The sequence below is a fragment of the Pistacia vera genome, unplaced genomic scaffold (genome assembly GCF_008641045.1).
Source record: "Pistacia vera cultivar Batoury unplaced genomic scaffold, PisVer_v2 Contig333, whole genome shotgun sequence".
NCBI lineage: Eukaryota > Viridiplantae > Streptophyta > Magnoliopsida > Sapindales > Anacardiaceae > Pistacia > Pistacia vera.
The window spans coordinates 599,559-623,701 of NW_022196150.1; the positions used below are offsets into that span (position 1 = coordinate 599,559).

At 36.7% G+C, this 24,143-nt stretch overlaps 4 protein-coding genes across 5 annotated transcripts; 2 read left to right on the forward strand and 2 right to left on the reverse strand.

Annotated features, from left to right (window-relative positions):
• Positions 1-200: 200 nt before the first annotated feature.
• LOC116137736 (protein NSP-INTERACTING KINASE 1-like) lies at positions 201-6,881 on the forward strand. 2 transcript variants are annotated; one of them, XM_031423433.1, is made up of 11 exons: positions 201-652; positions 788-920; positions 1,007-1,078; positions 1,178-1,321; positions 1,437-1,508; positions 1,597-1,656; positions 4,733-4,830; positions 4,947-5,096; positions 5,189-5,530; positions 5,621-6,000; positions 6,129-6,881. In XM_031423433.1, the coding sequence occupies exons 1-11, from the start codon at positions 550-552 to the stop codon at positions 6,447-6,449; spliced, it is 1,875 nt and encodes a 624-aa protein (XP_031279293.1). In that variant the 5' UTR covers positions 201-549; the 3' UTR covers positions 6,450-6,881. The 2 variants fall into 2 exon arrangements, with proteins under 2 accessions (XP_031279293.1, XP_031279292.1); XM_031423432.1 differs by lacking the exons at positions 201-652; positions 788-920; positions 1,007-1,078; ... (1 more) ...; positions 1,437-1,508; positions 1,597-1,656 and adding exons at positions 3,201-3,647; positions 3,783-3,915; positions 4,002-4,073; ... (1 more) ...; positions 4,432-4,503; positions 4,592-4,651.
• Positions 6,882-11,805: 4,924 nt separating this feature from the next.
• Positions 11,806-12,201, forward strand: LOC116137754 (secreted RxLR effector protein 161-like). The gene has a single exon (XM_031423449.1). It carries the CDS (start codon positions 11,806-11,808, stop codon positions 12,199-12,201), a length of 396 nt encoding a protein of 131 aa, XP_031279309.1.
• Positions 12,202-16,658: 4,457 nt separating this feature from the next.
• LOC116137756 (F-box/FBD/LRR-repeat protein At1g13570-like) lies at positions 16,659-17,180 on the reverse strand. Its single transcript, XM_031423450.1, has one exon. It carries the CDS (start codon positions 17,178-17,180, stop codon positions 16,659-16,661), a length of 522 nt encoding a protein of 173 aa, XP_031279310.1.
• Positions 17,181-18,225: 1,045 nt separating this feature from the next.
• Positions 18,226-18,747, reverse strand: LOC116137757 (F-box/FBD/LRR-repeat protein At1g13570-like). Its single transcript, XM_031423451.1, has one exon. It carries the CDS (start codon positions 18,745-18,747, stop codon positions 18,226-18,228), a length of 522 nt encoding a protein of 173 aa, XP_031279311.1.
• Positions 18,748-24,143: the final 5,396 nt, after the last annotated feature.

Here is a 24,143-nt window from a genome sequence, read left to right on the forward strand (position 1 = left end):
ACATACAAAGGATTTATATGATACTTGAAAATAATAACCAAAACGGTCTTTAACTTTTTCTCATTTTTTACATCAAGAACATTAAACTTTGGTTAAAAAAGAAAAAGAAAAAGAAAAAAGAAAAAGTTACGTAGATACTTATATGAAAATGCAAAGAAATGGATGATTAATAGAGCTAGTGAATTCTCTATTCTAACCTTCTGATTTGAATATTGGTTCAAGATTTCGTTTCCATTTGTTGTTTTAAGATTATGGGCATTATATATTCTTTTCTTTGCAAGCGCCTGACTCAATGACAGGCATGCTAGTTCTCTTTACGGTACCAATAAAACTTGGTGTTTTTTCTTGGGTTCTGACACAGGATTTAGTGGATGGATTTCAGGCATAGAAAGCAGCAAGTGGGTTATTTTGATCTAAGGATTACATTCAACAAACTAAACTTAGTTCCAAGTTGGTTTTTTTCCTTGTAGTACTTATCAGTTTACTTCAGTTTTAGCAAGTTTTCTGCTTTGCTACAGCGTGTGTCTGGTTCTTTTGTAACTCAATTCAATGGGGAAGATTAGAAATGAAGTTGTTCTTTGTTTTATGGCTTTCTTGTGGTTTCGGACAACTGTAAATGGATTGTTATCTGCCAAAGGTGTAAACTATGAAGGTAAGAGTAGATGGTTTTCTTTTCTTTTATTGATTTTTGAATCTTTTATTGGTTCTTCAACAAGTTTTGTATTTGTTCTTTGGCTTCATAAGAGTTGGAACTGAAGATTTTTTCATCTGGGTGTTTTTGTTTCAGTGCAAGCTTTAATGGGTATAAAGAATTCTTTGCATGATCCTCATGGTGTTCTTGAAAATTGGGATGAGGATGCTGTTGATCCATGTAGCTGGACAATGGTTACTTGTTCTCCTGAGAGTCTAGTCATTGGCCTGTGAGTTTAAATTTTGAATATCCCCTCTTGAATTGATTAAATGTGAATGAACATGTTTTGAAGTGGTTGAATTTATTTTGCTGCAGAGGAATTCCTAGCCAGAATTTATCTGGTTCTCTTTCTCCAAGCATTGGCAACCTAACAAATCTTCAGATTGTGTAAGTGCTAAAGATAATTAGAAAATTTTATGGTGTTCAAATGGAATGCTTTATCTTGTTTCTGGTTTGACATGTTCAGTGCTTTTGTACAATTTACAGGCTCTTACAGAACAACAACATAACTGGACGAATTCCAGCAGAGATTGGTAGACTAAAAAAGCTTCAAACACTTGATCTTTCAAACAATTTCTTCACTGGCGAAATTCCTTTCTTTCTAGGCAACTTAAGAAGTCTTCAGTACATGTAAGCATGGAAATCTGTGAATTAGAATGTGAAACTTGATAATTATGTATATTAACTATATAAGTATCCACCTTCTGGGTCTAAATTTGACATTAATTCTCTGAACTGCATATAGGAGGTTTAATAATAACAGTCTCACTGGGGCAGTTCCGATGTCATTGGCTAACGTGACCCAGCTTATCTTTCTGTAAGTGTCCTGGCCATTATTCAGCAACCGCTGGTGTTTCTGATTGGAATGAGCTTATTGACAAGGTTTCAATTTTCTTTGCATTCAGTGACTTGTCCTTCAATAATCTGAGTGGCCCTGTTCCACGATTTCCTGCCAAAACATTCAGGTAAATGTCTCTTTCTTTCTTGTGTTCACTCAGGCTGAGAATTGTGATACTGAAGTGGTTATGTACCCTCTGTTGCTGCAGCATTGTTGGAAACCCTCTGATCTGTGCAACCGGTTCTGAACCAGACTGCTATGGGACACAACTAATGCCAATGTCCATGAACTTGAATAGCTCANAACAGATAAAAAACAAAACAAAAAAAAAGATAAAAAAAAAAAAAAACAAAAAATAAGATTAGATAAAAAACAGAAAAAAAGAAAAAAAAAATAAGATTTAGATTAGAATAAACCATAAAACAAAAAAAAAGTTCGGTTCAAGATAAGACCAATCCGGTTCAGTTATCCGGATTTCCACACCCCTAGATAAAAGCAGGAGATAATGTATTCGAAGTGAGAAGAAATATCATATCTTGTCCAATCAAATAAATATTATCTGTTTGAGTTTAAGCCTACATAGTTTTGTCATTTAATCTTACAAATTGAATAGTAAACTCTTTCACCAAAGATGTGATATATGATAAAGAGGGTGTGTAATTATGCAATTCAAAGAAAGAAGGATGGCAGCTTTTGCTTTTAAAAGTTTTACTCTTTTTGAATAGTGCTTGTGGAATGGCTGTCTGGTGCTGCTGATGAGGCCTCAAAGGAAAGTCTTTTAGATAGACAGTGTGAGTGACCGTTAGCTGATAGTGGGTTTATGGAATCTATCAAAAAAAGCAGACCCATTTACAGCACAAAAGTAACTAAACATGCCCTTATATTATTTTACCATTTCCATAAAAAAAGAATATATACATATGAAAGCAAAGGCAACAAAGATACTCACTGTGGCTAATAAAATGGTGGGTGGGTGACCAAATCCACCTTCATCAATCTCGAGCTCACCTCGAGATTCTCACATTCTCTATTTATTATGTTAGAAATAAGTAAAGAATTGAGAGAAAAGATGGTTTCTGGGAATTTTACTGTATGGCCAAACTCAGGGAATGTTGGATTCTCTTCATTGTTACAAGCAAGCCCTCTGCCTTGCGTCTTCTCATACACTCTCTCTGCCCCATTTGTGGTTTCATGTTCTCATATTCCAATCACTAAATACAAAACACCCGCAGTAAAATATTTCCATTACTCTTCTCTATGCAGTATAGGATGACTCATCATCTCTCATATCTGCCTTTGTCATCAAGAAATGAGAATGCATGAGAAATTACATTTTCTAGTTTCAATGGTTAAAAATGAGACACAACACAACAAAAGCAAATAAAACATGTAAAATCCATCTGTGAAGTAAAAGAAATCAAGTTTTTCAAACAGAAATACATATGAAATGTAACATTGAACACAAGACATACAAAGGATTTATATGATACTTGAAAATAATAACCAAAACGGTCTTTAACTTTTTCTCATTTTTTACATCAAGAACATTAAACTTTGGTTAAAAAAGAAAAAGAAAAAGAAAAAAGAAAAAGTTACGTAGATACTTATATGAAAATGCAAAGAAATGGATGATTAATAGAGCTAGTGAATTCTCTATTCTAACCTTCTGATTTGAATATTGGTTCAAGATTTCGTTTCCATTTGTTGTTTTAAGATTATGGGCATTATATATTCTTTTCTTTGCAAGCGCCTGACTCAATGACAGGCATGCTAGTTCTCTTTACGGTACCAATAAAACTTGGTGTTTTTTCTTGGGTTCTGACACAGGATTTAGTGGATGGATTTCAGGCATAGAAAGCAGCAAGTGGGTTATTTTGATCTAAGGATTACATTCAACAAACTAAACTTAGTTCCAAGTTGGTTTTTTTCCTTGTAGTACTTATCAGTTTACTTCAGTTTTAGCAAGTTTTCTGCTTTGCTACAGCGTGTGTCTGGTTCTTTTGTAACTCAATTCAATGGGGAAGATTAGAAATGAAGTTGTTCTTTGTTTTATGGCTTTCTTGTGGTTTCGGACAACTGTAAATGGATTGTTATCTGCCAAAGGTGTAAACTATGAAGGTAAGAGTAGATGGTTTTCTTTTCTTTTATTGATTTTTGAATCTTTTATTGGTTCTTCAACAAGTTTTGTATTTGTTCTTTGGCTTCATAAGAGTTGGAACTGAAGATTTTTTCATCTGGGTGTTTTTGTTTCAGTGCAAGCTTTAATGGGTATAAAGAATTCTTTGCATGATCCTCATGGTGTTCTTGAAAATTGGGATGAGGATGCTGTTGATCCATGTAGCTGGACAATGGTTACTTGTTCTCCTGAGAGTCTAGTCATTGGCCTGTGAGTTTAAATTTTGAATATCCCCTCTTGAATTGATTAAATGTGAATGAACATGTTTTGAAGTGGTTGAATTTATTTTGCTGCAGAGGAATTCCTAGCCAGAATTTATCTGGTTCTCTTTCTCCAAGCATTGGCAACCTAACAAATCTTCAGATTGTGTAAGTGCTAAAGATAATTAGAAAATTTTATGGTGTTCAAATGGAATGCTTTATCTTGTTTCTGGTTTGACATGTTCAGTGCTTTTGTACAATTTACAGGCTCTTACAGAACAACAACATAACTGGACGAATTCCAGCAGAGATTGGTAGACTAAAAAAGCTTCACACACTTGATCTTTCAAACAATTTCTTCACTGGCGAAATTCCTTTCTTTCTAGGCAACTTAAGAAGTCTTCAGTACATGTAAGCATGGAAATCTGTGAATTAGAATGTGAAACTTGATAATTATGTATATTAACTATATAAGTATCTACCTTCTGGGTCTAAATTTGACATTAATTCTCTGAACTGCATATAGGAGGTTTAATAATAACAGTCTCACTGGGGCAGTTCCGATGTCATTGGCTAACGTGACCCAGCTTATCTTTCTGTAAGTGTCCTGGCCATTATTCAGCAACCGCTGGTGTTTCTGATTGGAATGAGCTTATTGACAAGGTTTCAATTTTCTTTGCATTCAGTGACCTGTCCTTCAATAATCTGAGTGGCCCTGTTCCACGATTTCCTGCCAAAACATTCAGGTAAATGTCTCTTTCTTTCTTGTGTTCACTCAGGCTGAGAATTGTGATACTGAAGTGCTTATGTACCCTCTGTTGCTGCAGCATTGTTGGAAACCCTCTGATCTGTGCAACCGGTTCTGAACCAGACTGCTATGGGACACAACTAATGCCAATGTCCATGAACTTGAATAGCTCACAAAGTTTGTAAATTAGAATGCGTGATCTGCTTAAATTTCAATTCAGTTAACCATTTCCAACCAATTTTATTTACTTTTGTTGATCTTGAGTCGTGACCTCAATTCCTTTGCTTCTGCAGCTGCTCTACCTTCTGGCAGGCATAGAAGTCACAAATTGTCCCTTGTATTTGGGTTGAGTGTGGGATGCGTCTCCGCCATCATTCTTGCATTTGGACTCTTTATGTGGTGGAGGCAAAGGCGCAATGAACAGATATTCTTCGATGTTAAGGGTAAGTGATGTTGATGTAATACTTGACTGATACTTGGTATGTAATGACTGTTTGATCACTTGAAATCATTCCATATTTATTTGAAATCTCAGAGCGGCATCATGAGGAAGTTTCCCTTGGAAACTTGAGGAGGTTCCAATTTAGAGAACTTCAGATTGCAACACATAACTTCAGCAGCAAGAACATACTGGGGAAGGGAGGTTTTGGAAATGTGTACAAAGGGACTCTCCCAGATGGGACTGTTGTGGCAGTCAAGAGGCTTAAAGATGGAAATGCCATCGGAGGAGAGATCCAATTCCAGACCGAAGTTGAGATGATCAGCTTAGCAGTGCATCGGAATCTCCTTAGACTTTATGGATTTTGTATCACATCCAGTGAAAGGCTTCTAGTTTACCCATACATGTCTAATGGCAGTGTTGCTTCCCGTCTCAAAGGTAAAAGAACTTGAAAAACAAGAATTAAATACAACCGTCCTAAAAGGCAATTTCTAGGCTACTGAACTAACCTTTCATTCTCTTTGACAGGGAAACCGGTCTTGGATTGGGGCACTAGGAAGAGAATTGCCGTAGGAGCTGGTAGAGGACTATTATACCTCCATGAGCAATGTGACCCAAAGATAATTCATAGGGATGTAAAGGCAGCAAATATATTGCTTGATGACTATTGTGAGGCAGTTGTAGGAGATTTTGGGTTGGCAAAGCTTTTAGATCACCAAGATTCTCATGTCACAACAGCCGTGAGGGGAACTGTGGGGCATATTGCCCCCGAGTATCTTTCGACCGGTCAATCTTCCGAGAAAACAGACGTTTTTGGATTTGGCATTCTTTTACTAGAATTAATAACTGGCCAAAGAGCACTAGAATTTGGCAAGGCAGCTAACCAGAAAGGAGCCATGCTTGACTGGGTGAGCGAAAACTTCTTTATACACTTGCTTCTTCTTAAATTCTTAAGTTGCTTATATTATCAATAATCTAGATATGATGAATTCCGGTCTTAACTATTCATTTGAGTAACATTTTTTAATTATTTTAGGTAAGGAAAATTCACCAGGAGAAGAAGCTTGAAATGCTTGTGGACAAGGATTTGAAAAACAACTATGACAGGATTGAGCTTGAAGAGATGGTTCAAGTGGCTCTATTGTGCACCCAATACCTTCCTGGGCACAGACCGAAAATGTCTGAAGTAGTTCGAATGCTTGAAGGCGATGGGCTTGCAGAACGATGGGAAGCTTCTCAAAGAGCAGAAGCAACCAAATGCAAACCCCATGAATTTTCCTCATCAGATCGATACTCCGATCTCACAGACGATTCATCATTACTAGTCCAAGCAATGGAGCTCTCTGGCCCAAGGTGAATTTCTTAAAGACTAATATATTTTTTCTCCCTTCCAAGGAGAGTTAAGAGTATTAAAACAATGAATTATAGCTGTCTTGATTCAAAGTTTATGTTGTATAATAGTGGTACATCAGAGCTCCAAACTGGCTTTGATTTTTTTCCCCCCACCTAGTTGTATAGTTTTTTAGTTTGAGAAAATTATAGCTTTAGAGTGAAATTTTCATGTATTTGGTGTTCTTATTGAGTGAAAAATTTATAAGGAGATGTCCCTTTAAAATTTTGAGCTTGTAATTCAATTTTCTAGACTTGATTCTCATAGTTTTGAATCAATGCTTCACACTTGCCTTGTATAGGCCTTCTCTCTTGATATAATAAATTGAGGAAAGACCAAATAAGCAAGTGCTATGTGTAAATTTTTAATATGGAATCAACTAGTTTTTGTTCCCGCTGAGTTCCAGTTTACTTACATAAATGGTCTTTACTTTGTGTCGAGTGATATATTGCACTATTTTTGTAACATGAAGGGAGATTTTAGAGGAAAAAATCTGCAAATTCACATAATACACCAGAAAATAATTTTCTGCATTACAATGAGACTTTGAGTTTCTTGTCTTATGTTATGATCATACTTGCTTGATGCTTCAGTTTCTTGGCAAAGCCAGACAAATTTGCTTGACTACACACAATCAATTTCATAGAATATACAAACTGGATTCCCCTCATTGTGTATATTTTAATGCTGAGATGTTGCTTTTTCCATGCTAATTTTCATGAAACTCCAGTATTGTTATGTTGTCTTCAGAATTTTTATATGTATATGTTTCAAGCAGAAGCTCAATTTTTTTTTAACTGAAGCAGAACATTACTCTCATCTCCTGATGAAGAAACATAGGATATTCTACTATTCAAACTCCAACAATTAAAACTAAATCATCTATGATTGTCAAGCTGCCATTAAATTTAAAGCGTTAAAAGAAATTCTTGCTGAGCAATAAGCACCCGTCTACAATACCTGACACTATAAACCAAAAGCCTCAGCATCAAGTCATCATCAATTGATTGTACCATGGTAGTGAGGACACCGGACGGTATGCAATTCTTGCTTCTGGTGAACTCCGTTTAAACAACAGTATTTCTTTCATAAACCGTAAATTATATTTATCTCTATGCTCATCATTTAAAATCACCATTTTGTCAAGTATTGGTGAATGAGTAAGTAGGAACTCGATAAATTCCAATTTAGGTTGCCGGTAACTGAAATCTGTAACAGAACCTCTTCAATAAATCTTCACAATTTGAAGCTGGCCAAAATGGTAGATTGATTGACTTTGTGCTTGCAGAAATTTGAAAGATTGTATTAAATATTCGCTACTTCAGATGTAAATAAAGCAATAGGATTGATGTTGGAGATTGTTGAAGATCAACCCCAACCCATTACAGAACTCAGCCAATATTTTGATTTCAGCCCAAGGAAAATAAAAGCTCAATCCATTTTATCTTAGTCCAAAACAATAGAAGCTTCTCAACAAATGTGGAAGAAAAATATTTTTAGAGAAAATTGTAGAAGGATATAGAAAATAAATTTTTAGGAGAAGTATGTAGAATATGGTAATAATGTGTGGTTAGAATTATTTCTTAATTTTATATTTATGTGGTGTAGATTGCATGGTGAGGACTATAAATACCCTCCCTTGCATTTGGGTTAGGTATGCTCCAAAAATTAAGTCTTTGTATTCTTAGTTTGAGTGTGGTGTTTTGAGTGTGAGTTGTGAGCTTTATTTTGAGTGTTTGTATTTCTCTTCAAATTGTGAGTGGTTTTTGAAAAGTGTTGTAGTATTTTTTATTGTGGGTATAATACAAGTAATTTGGTTACTTGTTTGGGTCCAACATTAGTAAGTTTAGAGTTGTGTAATCTAAATTTAACTCAACAATTGGTATCAGAGCGGGACGGTTAGAGATCATTCTTGGTGGAGTTATCTTGAGTCGTGAGGAGTTTGGTACTCTGCAAGTTTGTTAGTCAAGCTTGTTCAGTATAGTCAATGTCCTGCTGGCACGATGGGTGACCTTCAAGTAGTTGGAGGAATCAAGAAACTTAACAACAAAAACTACAACACGTGGGCAACATGTATGGAGTCTTACCTACAAGGTCAGGACCTTTGGGAGGTTGTTGGTGGTGATGAAGTTACACAACCGGCGGCAGAAGATGCCAATGGCATCTTGCGAAAGTGGAAAATTAAAGCAGGCAAAGCAATGTTTGCTTTAAAGACCACAATTGAAGAAGAAATGTTGGAGCACATTCGGGATGCCAAAACACCCAAGGAAGCATGGGACACTTTTGTTACACTCTTTTCAAAGAAGAATGATACAAGACTGCAACTTCCCGAGAATGAGTTGCTATCAATGACGCAATGTGACATGATGATTGCCCAGTACTTTCATAAGGTGAAGTCGATATGCCGCGAAATTTCAGAATTAGATCCAACAGCTCCTATTGGGGAAACCAGGATAAAGAGAATAATTATCCATGGTTTGAGACTCGAATATCGAGGGTTCGTTACCGCTATACAAGGATGGCCGACACAACCATCTCTTGTTGAGTTTGAAAATTTGTTGGCTGATCAAGAAGCTATGGCTAAGCAAATGAAAGGCGTCTTGCTGAAGGGTGAGGAAAAAACGCTCTATACCAGCAAAAGCAGAGGCACTTTCAAGCGGTATAATGGTAGTGAATCTAAAAAGGATGGTGACAAAGGGAAAATTCCTCAAGGAAAAGGAGGTTCTCGTCCAAGGGGAGCTTCGAAGAATCGTAGTAATAGCAGAAAATTCAATGGTGAGTGTTACAACTGCGGGAAGATGGGTCATATAGCGAAAGATTGTTGAACCAAGAAAAAGCATGTTTAAAGTAATACTGCTACTTCCAGTCCTAAGGAGAATAACGAAAATGATTGGGATGCCGAAGCGTTATTCGCTATGGAGGAAGAAGAATTAGCCCTTACGGCAACAATACGAGGAAGGATTGACTACGAGAATGATTGGATCGTAGACTTGGGCTGCTCAAATCATATGATGGGTGATAGACAGAAGTTGCAAAATCTGTCTGAATACAAGGGAAATCGTGTGATGGTAACAGCCGACAACTTAAGGTTACCGATAACACACATCGGTAAAACAATAGTTACACCTCGGTATAATCCTAACCAGGCACAACTTCAAGATGTCTACCATGTTCCAGGAATGAAGATAAATTTGCTATTTGTGGCTCAATTAACATCATTAGGCCACTATGTCCTGTTTGGGTCGCAAGATGTGAAGGTGTTTCGAAACCTCAAGATCTCAGAAAAGCCAACGATTGGAGTCAGTTTATGTGATGTCAGCAGAGTCTGCATACGTAGACAAGACAAGAAGGAACGAGACAGTAGACTTGTGGCATATGCGGCTAGGACACGTTAGCTATTCCAAGCTAAGCGTGATGATGAAGAAGTCAACGCTGAAGGGGCTTCCTCAACTTGACGTGCGAACAGACACGGTTTGTGCAGAATGCCAGTATGGTAAAGCACACCAATTGCCATACGAGGAATCGAAATTTAAAGCAAAAGAACCATTGGAATTAGTTCACTCTGATGTATTCGGGCCCTTTAAGCAACCATCAATTGGCGGTATACGGTACATGGTGACATTCATTGATGACTTTTCAAGGTATGTGTGGGTTTTCTTTATGAAAGAAAAATTTGACACATTCTCAAAGTTTAAAGAGTTCAGAGAGTTAATTGAAGGAGAAGTGGGAAAGAAGATTCGTTGCTTGCGCACAGACAACGGGGGAGAATATATCTCAAGCGACTTCTCTCAATACCTAAGGGAATGCCGAATACGTCATTAATACACTTGTGCCAACATGCCACAACAGAATGGTGTAACGGAGAGAAAGAACCGGCATCTTGCATAAATTTGTCGGAGTCTGCTACATGAAAAGAGTGTACCTGGAAGGTTTTGGGCTGAAGCAATGAGGACTGCAACCTTTGTGATCAACAGACTTCCTCAACCGAGGTTAGGATTTGTTTCACCCTTTGAGAAACTGTGGAACATGAAACCTATAGTTAGCTACTTTTGAGTATTTGGCTGTGTATGTTACGTATTTGTTCCCGATCATTTACGGAGCAAATTTGACAAGAAAGCTATTAGATGTATCTTTGTGGGATACGACAGCTAGAGAAATGGGTGGAAATGTTACGATCCAACGAGTGGAAGATGCTACACTTCACGAGATGTGGTGTTCGATGAAGCATCTTCTTGGTGGTCCTCAGAGAAGGAGGTGTTGCCAGACTCAAGAGAATTTGAAGACAAGCTACAACAAAAGATGGGGGAGCATACTGTTCAACTTCAACCAAGTTCAAATGAATCAGAAGATCCAAACGGCGACGATGTCGAACAAAGAGTGACTTATAATCCTTGGCAAACCGGCGTATATCAACAACTAAACGAAGAAGGTGGGCCTAGTGAAACGAAAGAATCAACTCCACAATCTCAACTCCGAAGGTCAACAAGAACACGAAGGTCAAATCCCAAATACGCCAATGCAGCCATAATTGAAGAAGCAACTATAATAGAACCTGAGACGTTCGAAGAAGCATCGCAAAGTTCTAAGTGGGTGACAGCTATGAAAGAAGAGATTGATGCACTTCAGCAAAATCAGACTTGGGATCTGGTGCCAAAGCCAAGAGATGTGAAACCCATATCCTGTAAGTGGGTTTATAAGATAAAACGTTGTCCAGATAGGTTAATTGAGAGGTACAAGGCACGATTGGTAGCTCGTGGTTTCTCTCAACAATACGGACTAGACTATGATGAAACGTTTAGTCCAGTGGTGAAACTTACAACTGTACGAGTCCTACTTGCACTTGCAGCCAACAAAGACTGGAATTTGTGGCAGATGTGTGAAGAATGCTTTTCTTCATGGAGAGCTAGATCGGGAGATCTACATGATCCAACCAATGGGTTTTCAGAGCCAAGATCATCCTGAATATGTGTGTAAGCTGCGGAAAGCACTTTACGGGTTGAAACAAGCACCTAGGGCGTAGTATGGTAAGATTGCTGAATTTCTAACACAAAGTGGTTATTCAGTAACACCTGCAGATTCCAGCTTGTTTGTCAAAGCCAATAAAGGAAAGATAGCTATTGTGCTAGAGTACGTAGATGATTTAATCATAACCCGTGACGATGAGGTAGAAATTCTTCGGACGAAGGAGAATTTATCAATTCGTTTCCAGATGAAAGAACTTGGATAGCTCAAGCACTTCCTTGGTCTACAGATAGATCGCACACAAGAAGGAATATTTCTTTGTCAGCATAAATATTCCAAAGATTTGTTAAAGAGGTTCGGAATGCTTGAATGCAAGCCGATTTCGACGCTGATGGAACCAAATGCCAAAATGTGTTCACATGAAGGAAAAGATTTGGAAGATGCGACAATGTATCAAAAATTGGTAGGCAGTCTAATCTACTTAACCTTGACTCGACCTGACATTTCTTATGCAGTTAATGTGATGAGCCGATACATGCAAAATCCAAAGAAGCCTCATCTGGAAGCAGTTCGACGAATACTGAGATATGTGAAGAGTACAATTGACTATGGTCTTTTGTACAAGAAAGGTGAAGACTGCAAGTTAGTTGGTTACTGCGATGCTAACTATGCAGGAGATCATGACACTAGGAGATCAACAACTGGGTATGTGTTTAAGCTTGGTTCTGGAACAATTTCTTGGTGCAACAAGAGATAGCCGATGATATCATTATCAACTACTGAAGCTGAGTATCGAGTAGCGGCAATGGCAGCTCAAGAGAGTACATGGTTGATACAACTAATGAATAATCTACATCAACAGGTAGATTATGCAGTTCCGTTATACTGTGACAATCAGTCAACAATTCGTTTGGCAGAGAATCCAGTCTTTCATGCAAGAACTAAGCATGTTGAAGTGCACTATCATTTTATCAGAGAAAAGGTTCTGCAAGAAGAAATTGAGATGAGGCAACTCAAGACAAATGATCAAGTTGTAGACTTGTTCACAAAAAGCTTGAGCATTGGCAAATTCGAAATGTTTCGTTGTCAACTCGGCACAGTGAAAATAGTGAGAGCTGGTGTTGAGAGGGAGTGTTGAAGATCAACCCCAGCCTATTACAGAACCCAACCAATATTTTGATTTCAACCCAAGGAAAATAAAAGCCCAATCCATTTTATCTTAGTCCAAAACAATAGAAGCCTTAGCAATTGGTATCAGAACGGGACGGTCAGGATCGTTCTTGTGGAGTTATCTTGAGTCTGAGGAGTTTGGTACTCTGCAAGTTTGTTAGTCAAGCTTGTTCGGTATAGTTAAGTCCTGCCGGCACGATGGGTGACCTTGAAGTAGTTGGAGGATCAAGAAGCTCAACAACAAAAACTACACACGTGGGCAACATGTATGGAGTCTTCCCTACAAGGTCAGGACCTTTGGGAGGTTGTCGGTGGTGATGAAGTTACACAACCGACAAGAAGATGCCAATGGCATCTTCAAAGTGGAAAATTAAACAGGCAAAACAATGTTTGCTTTAAAGATCACATTGAGGAAGAAATGTTGGAGCACATTCGGGATGCAAAACAAACAAAGGAAGCATGGGATACTTTTGTTACACTCTTTTCAAAGAAGAATGATACAAGACTACAACTTCTCGAGAACGAGCTGCTATCAATGACGCAACTGACATGACGATTGCCCAGTACTTTCATAAGGTGAAGTCGATATGCCGCGAATTTCATATTAGATCCAACAGCTCTCTATGGGGAAACCAGGATAAAGAGAATAATTATCCATGGTTTGAGACTTGAATATCGAGGGTTTGTTATCGCTGACAAGGATGGCCGACACAACCCCTCTTGTTGAGTTTGAGAATTTGTTGGCTGTCAAGAAGCTATGGCTAAGCAATAGAAGGTCTTGCTGAAGGGTGAGGAAGAAGCACTCTACACCAGCAAAAGCAGAGGCACTTTCAAGCGGTACAATGGTAGTGGATCTAAAAAGGATGGTACAAAGGAAAATTCTCAAGGAAAGGGAGGCTCTCGTCCAGGGGAGCTTCGAAATCCGGTAATAGCAGAAAATTCAATGGTGAGTGTTACAATGCGGGAAGGTGAGTCACATGGCGAAGATTGTTGACAAGAAAAAGCATGTTTAAAGTAATACTGCTACTTCCAGTCCTAAGGAGAATAACGAAAATGATTGGGATGCCGAAGCGTTATTCGCTATGGAGGAAGAAGAATTAGCCCTTACAACACAATCCAGGAAGGATTGACTACGAGAATGATTGGATCGTAGACTGGGCTGCTAATCATATGATGGGTGATAGACAAAGTTGCAAAATCTGTCTGAATACAAGGGAAATCTTGTGGGTAACAGCCGACAACTTAAGGTTACCGATAACACACATCGGTAAACAATGTTACACCTCGGTATATCCTAACCAGGCAATAACTTCAAGATGTCTACCATGTTCCAGGAATGAAGATAATTTCCTATATGTGGCTCAATGACACATTAGGCCACTATGTCCTATCTGGGTCGCAAGATTTGAAGGTTTTTTGAAACCTCAAGATCTCAAAAAGCCAACAATGGAGGGACGACGATTGGAGTCAGTTTACGTGATGTCAGCAGAGTCTGCATACGTAGACAAGACAGAAGGAACGAGACAGTAGACTTGTGGCACATCGGCTGGGACACGTTAGCTATCCAAGCTAAGCGTGATGATATGAAGTCAGGTTGAGGGCTTCCTCAACTTGACGTGCGAACAGACACGGTCTATGCAGAATGCTAGTATGGTAAAGCACACCAATTGCCATACGAGGAATAGAAGTTTAAAGCAAAGAACCATTGGAATTAGTTCACTCTAATGTATTCGGGCCCGTTAACAACCATCAATTGGCGGTTACGGTACATGGTGACATTCATTGATGACTTTTCAAGGTATGTGTGGGTTTTCTTTATGAAAGAAAAATCTGACACATTCTCAAAGCTTAAAGAGTTCAGAGAGTTTAACTTGAGGAAAGACCAAATAAGCAAGTGCTATGTGTAAATTTTTAATATGGAATCAACTAGTTTTTGTTCCCGCTGAGTTCCAGTTTACTTACATAAATGTTCTTTACTTTGTGTCGAGTGATATATTGCACTATTTTTGTAACATGAAGGGAGATTTTAGAGGAAAAAATCTGCAAATTCACATAATACACCAGAAAATAATTTTCTGCATTACAATGAGACTTTGAGTTTCTTGTCTTATGTTATGATCATACTTGCTTGATGCTTCAGTTTCTTGGCAAAGCCAGACAAATTTGCTTGACTACACACAATCAATTTCATAGAATATACAAACTGCATTCCCCTCATTGTGTATATTGTAATGCTGAGATGTTGCTTTTTCCATGCTAATTTTCATGAAACTCCAATATTGTTATGTTGTCTTCAGAATTTTTATATGTATATGTTTCAAGCAGAAGCTCAAATTTTTTTTAACTGAAGCAGAACATTACTCTCATCTCCTGATGAAGAAACATAGGATATTCTACTATTCAAACTCCAACAATGAAAACTAAACCATCCATGATTGTCAAGCTGCCATTAAATTTAAAGCGTTAAAAGAAATTCTTGCTGAGCAATAAGCACCCGTCTACAATACCTGACACTATAAACCAAAAGCCTCAGCATCAAGTCATCATCAATTGATTGTACCATGGTAGTGAGGACACCGGACGGTATGCAATTCTTGCTTCTGGTGAACTCCGTTTAAACAACAGTATTTCTTTCATAAACCGTAAATTATATTTATCTCTATGCTCATCATTTAAAATCACCATTTTGTCAAGTATTGGTGAATGAGTAAGTAGGAACTCGATAAATTCCAATTTAGGTTGCCGGTAACTGAAATCTGTAACAGAACCTCTTCGATAAATCTTCACAATTTGAAGCTGGCCAAAATGGTAGATTGATTGACTTTGTGCTTGCAGAAATTTGAAAGATTGTATTAAATATTCGCTGCTTCAGATCTAAATAAAGCAATAGGATTGATGTTGGAGATTGTTGAAGATCAACCCCAGCCCATTACAGAACTCAGCCAATATTTTGATTTCAGCCCAAGGAAAATAAAAGCTCAATCCATTTTATCTTAGTCCAAAACAATAGAAGCTTCTCAACAAATGTGGAAGAAAAATATTTTTAGAGAAAATTGTAGAAGGATATAGAAAAGAAATTTTTAGGAGAAGTATGTAGAATATGGTAATAATGTGTGGTTAGAATTATTTCTTAATTTTATATTTATGTGGTGTAGATTGCATGGTGAGGACTATAAATACCCTCCCTTGCATTTGGGTTAGGTATCCTCCAAAAATTAAGTCTTTGTATTCTTAGTTTGAGTGTGGTGTTTTGAGTGTGAGTTGTGAGCTTTATTTTGAGTGTTTGTATTTCTCTTCAAATTGTGAGTGGTTTTTGAAAAGTGTTGTAGTATTTTTTTATTGTGGGTATAATACAAGTAATTTGGTTACTTGTTTGGGTCCAACATTAGTAAGTTTAGAGTTGTGTACTCTAAATTTAACTCAACAGAGATCAGCATTCAAAATGGGAAGGCAAAAAATACAAGAAAAGTTATGAACATCAATGATACAAACTTATTGTGATCCAGAGCTCCTGTAAGTTTGAGCAGAGTTTAAGAATTTTGAGAGTAGCCTTGGTCTGATCATGATCATTGAAACCTCAGAGAGACAAAGAGCCTTCAAATGGTTGGCTGCAGTAAAAGGAGGGTCTAATACATCTCGCAAGAGAAAATTCTGAGATCAAGTGCACAAAAAATCTAAAGAGTAAGATTATGTATGATATTATGTTTAGCAGTTAAATATAAGAGGAAATACAGAATACTGCAATTATTTAGGAATTACCCTCTTTTTTTTTGGCAAAATTCCGAAGTTTGAGGTTCAGCTCTTAGTTACTTACCTTAAGGAAAAACCAGAAATTTTAAGTCTCTTCAGACTGGATAGTTGACTGAGATAGTGGACCAAATGGTAAATCGTTCCTTGATCTTGATATTTAATGCTGGTAAACTCATCTGAAGTCATGATGAAGGCGATCTCTACAAGGACTGGACAATTAATAAGAATGATAGCCCCCAATGTTCCTTGGAGAACTAAGTGTTTGAGCTTTGGGGTCAGGATACTGAAACAAGCTTAATTTTGAAGACCTTTAAGCACCAATCTCTGTAGAACAGGGCAGTTGCCGATCAAGTTTTCCAGCAATTGAATATCATTAGGCTTCCCATGAAGTTGGAGGCTGACCAGATTTCTGAAACCTTTATAAGCACAAAGAGGTTCTGGTAATCCATATTGACGGAGTTGCAAATGGGTCAGATGTTCACAAGACCATATGCAAGCCGGTAACTTATATAAGTTTGCATTCTTATTTGCAGTGCAACCATACTCAAGAGTGAGTTCCCTGATACCGTTTCTTGCAAGATAATGTATCCAAGTCTGAAGATCGGAGTACTTTTCTAAGCTGGTGTTGCAAAGCTTAAAAGTGTGTATATTGCCACAATGAGATAGCAGAACATGATAAACCGAGTATTCGACACCTCTTGTATTTGGACGAGTCCAAAGGGCACGGTTAGAGACCACATCAAAGACCAGCTTTGAAAGGTTAACCCATTTATATCTCCACTGTCTACACAGTATGCTTGTTCTCACAGCCTCCATCTGTAGACGCCCAAGGATATTGTCCAAAAATAGCCCATGGCAATTCGCTAAGTCTATCGATTGTTGTAAGCTCACCTTTGAGCTGATCATGGTGGCTTTGCTCTTGAGTACTCATGGTATCTACACATTGTGAGTACCACATTTTTTCTAGATATGGACAGAGAACTATCACAAAGGAAATTCTCTTAGCAAGCATAAGGCCACATTTGACATAATCACAGATTGAAGTTACAGAATTAAAAAAAAAAAAAAAAAAAAAGAGAAATCATAAATTTTTCAGTGGCATTCAAAAGGCAATATTATTCTTCAAAATTATTATTAATCCATTTGTCTTTTTGCAAGATATGAAAAGCATCCACCACAGAGAAAAACACCAGGGAACAATNTTAGTAAGTTTAGAGTTGTGTACTCTAAATTTAACTCAACAGAGATCAGCATTCAAAATGGAAAGGCAAAAAATACAAGAAAAGTTATGAACATCAATGATACAAACTTATTGTGATCCAGAGCTCCTGTAAGTTTGAGCAGAGTTTAAGAATTTTGAGAGTAGCCTTGGTCTGATCATGATCATTGAAACCTCAGAGAGACAAAGAGCCTTCAAATGGTTGGCTGCAGTAAAAGGAGGGTCTAATACATCTCGCAAGAGAAAATTCTGAGATCAAGTGCACAAAAAATCTAAAGAGTAAGATTATGTATGATATTATGTTTAGCAGTTAAATATAAGAGGAAATACAGAATACTGCAATTATTTAGGAATTACCCTCTTTTTTTTTGGCAAAATTCCGAAGTTTGAGGTTCAGCTCTTAGTTACTTACCTTAAGGAAAAACCAGAAATTTTAAGTCTCTTCAGACTGGATAGTTGACTGAGATAGTGGACCAAATGGTAAATCGTTCCTTGATCTTGATATTTAATGCTGGTAAACTCATCTGAAGTCATGATGAAGGCGATCTCTACAAGGACTGGACAATTAATAAGAATGATAGCCCCCAATGTTCCTTGGAGAACTAAGTGTTTGAGCTTTGGGGTCAGGATACTGAAACAAGCTTAATTTTGAAGACCTTTAAGCACCAATCTCTGTAGAACAGGGCAGTTGCCGATCAAGTTTTCCAGCAATTGAATATCATTAGGCTTCCCATGAAGTTGGAGGCTGACCAGATTTCTGAAACCTTTATAAGCACAAAGAGGTTCTGGTAATCCATATTGACGGAGTTGCAAATGGGTCAGATGTTCACAAGACCATATGCAAGCCGGTAACTTATATAAGTTTGCATTCTTATTTGCAGTGCAACCATACTCAAGAGTGAGTTCCCTGATACCGTTTCTTGCAAGATAATGTATCCAAGTCTGAAGATCGGAGTACTTTTCTAAGCTGGTGTTGCAAAGCTTAAAAGTGTGTATATTGCCACAATGAGATAGCAGAACATGATAAACCGAGTATTCGACACCTCTTGTATTTGGACGAGTCCAAAGGGCACGGTTAGAGACCACATCAAAGACCAGCTTTGAAAGGTTAACCCATTTATATCTCCACTGTCTACACAGTATGCTTGTTCTCACAGCCTCCATCTGTAGACGCCCAAGGATATTGTCCAAAAATAGCCCATGGCAATTCGCTAAGTCTATCGATTGTTGTAAGCTCACCTTTGAGCTGATCATGGTGGCTTTGCTCTTGAGTACTCATGGTATCTACACATTGTGAGTACCACATTTTTTCTAGATATGGACAGAGAACTATCACAAAGGAAATTCTCTTAGCAAGCATAAGGCCACATTTGACATAATCACAGCTTGAACTTACAGAATTAAAAAAAAAAAAAAAAAAAAAGAGAAATCATAAATTTTTCAGTGGCATTCAGAAGGCAATATTATTCTTCAAAATTATTATTAATCCATTTGTCTTTTTGCAAGATATGAAAAGCATCCACCACAGAGAAAAACACCAGGGAACAATGAATGAGATCCTAGCAATTAGCATTATGATTTAGCTAGACAAAACAAAATTTAGAAACTACATCTCTTTCACATCAAAGTGGTGGAGGGTTTTTGTTAAAAATACTAACCCTAGAGACAAAAACACTAATAATAATAATAATATTAAAAAAAAAAAAAAACCATATATGAGGTGAAAACTGTTAAGATTATAGAGTCAAATTCAATTCAAATTAGTATTGTATCAAAACATGTGTTTTTCTAATATGTTTCTAGGATTGTGTTTTCTTTATGAATACAAGAATATAATTGCATTAAGAATTAAAATAAAAATTCTAAGAGATTTGAGTCCTATTAAGAATAGTATCTCATGCATTACCTATAAAAATAGGTTAAATTCTAGGTAAATGAATACAATAAAAGACAAGACCATAATTAGAGAGTGAGACCCACTAAAGTGAGGTTCAATAAGAAAGCCATTATTTTTTATAGTGAAATTTCGCAACGGTAAAATAGATGTAACTCTTATATGGTGAGTAAGTCATTATAAATCTTGTGTTTGTGTATATGGTTGATTATTTGTGTTTTATTGTCTATATTTTTGCTTTGTATATAAGATTTGCTAGCTTTTGATCAAATCCCCACAACAAAAACTAACCCCCAATTTATCATGAAGAAAACTCTTCCCCGTTATCTTTGGAAACACCCAATATCACCCCCATTTTTTTGAATTTAAACATTAAAGCTTAACTGTTTTGAGACAAAAAACCTCTGTTGACAAGATTTCTCTTTCACGGTCTAAGTTATAGCACTTGAATTCGAAAGATGGGATAATATTGGGTGTTTTCGAAACTAAAAGCATAAAATTGTCTTTGTAGATAGATTGGTGGTAAAAATGTCATTCAACCTTTATTTTATTATGTGTATTCCGAATATTAGAAATGTGTTTCGCTTTAGTTAAATAGGTTTTTTAGGGGTAAATTAGGTAGAATAATTTTAAATTAAAGAAAACCCTAATGATATTCTATTTAGTATTTTTTTTTTCAATCGAATCAAAGAAAAGAAAAAGTTACCCATAAAGAAGTGAAAGGTTACGAGTATTAGTTTTCAAAGAGATATGAACTCTAGGATTTCATGTTTAATTATTTCTTTAATTTCTTTATTTACTCCCTCTGTTTCTCTTTGAAAGTCGTTTTAGCCTTATAAATTTGTTCCAAAATAAATGTCGTTTGGCCAAATGCAACACTCTCTCTCTTTCTCGAAGTATACCCCTGTCTCCTCTCTCTCTCTCTCTCTCACCCCTCCTCTCTCTCTCTCTCTCTCTCTCTCTCTCTCTTTCTCTTTCTCTTTAAAAGCCATTTATTTTCTATCAATCATCATTGTCATTTCCCACGCACTTTGAGCAAAGAGAAAAAAATTTTACATTAAAAAATTAATTTATTAAAAAGCATGCAATAACTTAAAACGACTTTTAAAGAGAAATGGAGAGAGTATTTTTTTGTTAAATATTTGGTTGTTGATAATGTTTTGATTTGGAAAATCGATTTATTATAACCATTATTCGTTATTTTGATACCAAATATGTTATAGAATTATTTTATAAAGATTTTTTTTTTCTTTCTAAAGTAGTACCATTATTTAAAGAGACATATTGAGGTATTCTTGACCTTAACATCTAATTATAATATATTTGTCAAGAAAATAATGAATAATAATTGTAATGAATCCAACTTCCAGATCAAAATATCATTAACGACCAAATATTTTTGACAAAAAAATAAAATAAATTAAAGAATAAATTAAAACCTTAGGCCATATTTGGTTTGTGGATTAGAAATTAATGGAATGAAAGTATTATGAATGGAAATTAATGAAATGAAAATATTATGAATGAATAGAACGGATTACCTTGATAAGTCCAATTATTATTGGACGAAGATACCCCTCATTTTTATTTGAAAAGTCAATTTATTTTATTTAATAAGTATAAATTTTATTTTTATTTAAATAAAATATTTCAAAGTTTTAAAAATCTGAAATTTTTTCTTAATGTTAAATTGGAAAAATTGAAATTTCTTCAAACTGGCTAATGTCGATCAAATTCACAGATAACAACTTTTTAACATGGTAGGGCGTCAATGCCAACACATGGCAAACAAGCGGCTAGCGATTTACCAATTTGGGCAAATTGAGATTGCATACCACTGGTGATATGATATCACCCGAGATAGCCGTCGATCGTAGCCATCACAAGTGACATCACCTCACCAGTGGTATGCGGTTGCGATTTGCCTAGATTGGTAGATCGCCAACCACTTGTTTTCCACACACAAGAGGCGACACTCTAACATGTTGAAAAGTTGTCGTCCAGTGACGACAGCGTGGCCGGCAATAATACTAACAACAACAACAATACTATACTGGTGTTAGAGATAAAACAGTGAATAACTTTAAAATTTTAATTGTTAATATTTTAATAAAAGAATTTAATAATTTAAATTTAAATAAATATATTAGGGGTAAAATGAGAAATCAAAATTTAAAACAAGGATAAAAGGGACATTTTAACATCTATTACTAATATCCTTATAAATGGAATGCCAATATGAACTTTTTAAGGGATCATAGATGAGCTTCCAAATTTCTAATATGGAATGTCAACTTACGCGTAACTCAACTAATTTCTTTTGAGATCTTGGAATTATTGGTTAGATAAAAGCTTTAATGAACACCTCTATTAGCAATCGAGATAAATCGAATTTAAAGCTTTTTAAGTAATAAACCAAGAGTTCTTGTCCATTAAAAATTTCTAACACGATAACTCATATATAAAATTGACAGAGGAGAGCCTTAGGAAATGAGGCTCAGAAAATTGGATTTTGGGCTATAGATTGGTTTCTTGAAAGGCGACTGGGCTACAATTATTTGATCATCAGCTGTGTGATGCAGATGGTTCACATTTTAAATGCCTTTTTTCAGGATTGGGCAAAAAGTGTTAAAAGACTTTTGGCACTTGGGATCCTGGATGAGGCTCCATTATATTTATAGCCACATATTTGAAAGGGCAGATAAGAAATGATCATTAATCATTAATCAACCCAAGTGGAAGTGATGGCGACCACCATCACCATGCATTGCATTCAACACAGGAACTACCGACAAAATAATACACCGTTATTCCTTATCCTCTTCTCTCCTCTACTGTGTTGCCACATTTTGACTATTACATTACACATGAGAAATTTCTAATTCACGTCACTTGGAATTCTTTGGAAACCTCCCTCCGCCTCCCCACTTCGACAATTATCCAACTGCATTAATATGCAAAAATAACTTACCCTTAAGTGTATCGGTAAAAACTCTTAAATATATTATTTGAGAAATCTTAAGTTCGAGTCTTTTAAAGACCTGAGACGTCCGAAGAGCATCGCAAGTTCTGAGGGGTGACAGCTATGAAGAAGAGATCGATGCACTTTAGCAAAATCAGACTTGGGATCTGGTGCCAAAGCCAAGAGATTGAAACCCATATCCGTAAGTGGTTTTATAGATAAAACGTTGTCCAGATGGGTTATTGAGACGTACAAGGCACGATTGGTAGCTCATGGTTTCGCTCAACAATATGGACTAGACTATGATGAAACGTTTAGTCCAGTGGCGAACTTACAACTGTACGAGTCTACTTGCACTTGCCGCCAACAAAGACTGGAATTTGTGGCAGATGTGTAAGAATGCTTTCTTCACGAGAGCTAGATCGGAGATCTACATGATCCAACCAATGGGTTTTCAGAGCCAAGATCATCCTGAATATGTGTGTAAGCTGTGGAAAGCACTTTACGAGTTGAAACAAGCACCCAAGGCGTGTTATGGTAAGATTGCTAAATTTCTAACACAAAGTGGTTATTCAGTAACACCTGCATTCGAGCTTGTTTGTCAAAGCCAATAAAGGAAAGATACTATCGTGCTAGTGTACGTAGATGATAATCATAACCGGTGATGATGAGGCAGAAATTCTTCGGACGAAGGAGAATTTATCAATTCGTTTCCAGATGAAGGACTTGGACAACTCAGCACTTCCTTGGTCTAGAGGTAGATCGCACACAAGAAGGATATTTCTTTTGTCAGCAGAAATATTCCAAAGATTTATTGAAGAGGTTCGGAATGCTTGAATGCAAGTCGATTTCGACGCCAATGGAACCAAATGCCAAAAGTGTGTGCACATGAAGGAAATTGGAAGATGCGACATGATCAAAAATTGGTAGGCAGTCTAATCTACTTAACCTTGACTCGACCTGACATTTCTTATGCAGTTTAATGTGATGAGCCGTACATGCAAAATCCAAAGAAGCCTCATCTGGAAGCAGTTCGACAATACTGAGATATGTGAAGAGTACAATTGACTATGGTCTTTGTACAGAAAGGTGAGACTGCAAGTTAGTTGGTTACTGCGATGCTGACTATGCAGGAGATCATGACACAGGAGATCAACACTGGGTATGTGTTTAAGCTTGTTTTGAACAATTCTTGGTGCAGCAAGAGACAGCCGATGATATCATTATCAACTACTGAAGCTGAGTACGAGCAGCGACAATGGCAGCTCAGAGAGTACATGGTTGATATAGTTAATATAATCTACATCAACAAGTAGATTATGTAGTTCCGTTATACTGTGACAATCATCAATTTGTTTGGCAAGATCCAGTCTTTCATGCAAGAACTAAGCATGTTGAAGTGCACTATCATTTTATCAGAAAAGGTTCTCAAGAAGAATTGAGATGAGACAAATCAAGACAGAGATCAAGTTGCGGACTTTTTCACAAAAGGCTTGAGCATGGCAAATTCGAAATGTTTCGTTGTCAACTTGGCACAATGAAAATAGTGGAGCTGGTGTTGAGAGGGATGTTGAGATCAACCCCACCCATTTCAGAACCCAACCATATTTTGATTTCAACCTAAGGAAAATAAAGCCCAATCCATTTTATCTTAGTCCAAAACAGTAGAAGCTTTAAACAAATGTGGAAGAAAAATTTTTTAAG

Bases quoted from the DNA above. Each gene is read 5' to 3' on its own strand.
- LOC116137756 (XM_031423450.1), bottom strand. From the start codon at position 17,180: ATGGAGGCTGTGAGAACAAGCATACTGTGTAGACAGTGGAGATATAAA.
- LOC116137754 (XM_031423449.1), top strand. From the start codon at position 11,806: ATGCTTGAATGCAAGCCGATTTCGACGCTGATGGAACCAAATGCCAAA.
- LOC116137757 (XM_031423451.1), bottom strand. From the start codon at position 18,747: ATGGAGGCTGTGAGAACAAGCATACTGTGTAGACAGTGGAGATATAAA.
- LOC116137736 (XM_031423433.1), top strand. From the start codon at position 550: ATGGGGAAGATTAGAAATGAAGTTGTTCTTTGTTTTATGGCTTTCTTG. The intron at 1,322-1,436 runs GTAAGCATGGAA...AACTGCATATAG, and splicing joins TTAAGAAGTCTTCAGTACAT to GAGGTTTAATAATAACAGTC. The intron at 4,831-4,946 runs GTTTGTAAATTA...TTGCTTCTGCAG, and splicing joins GAACTTGAATAGCTCACAAA to CTGCTCTACCTTCTGGCAGG.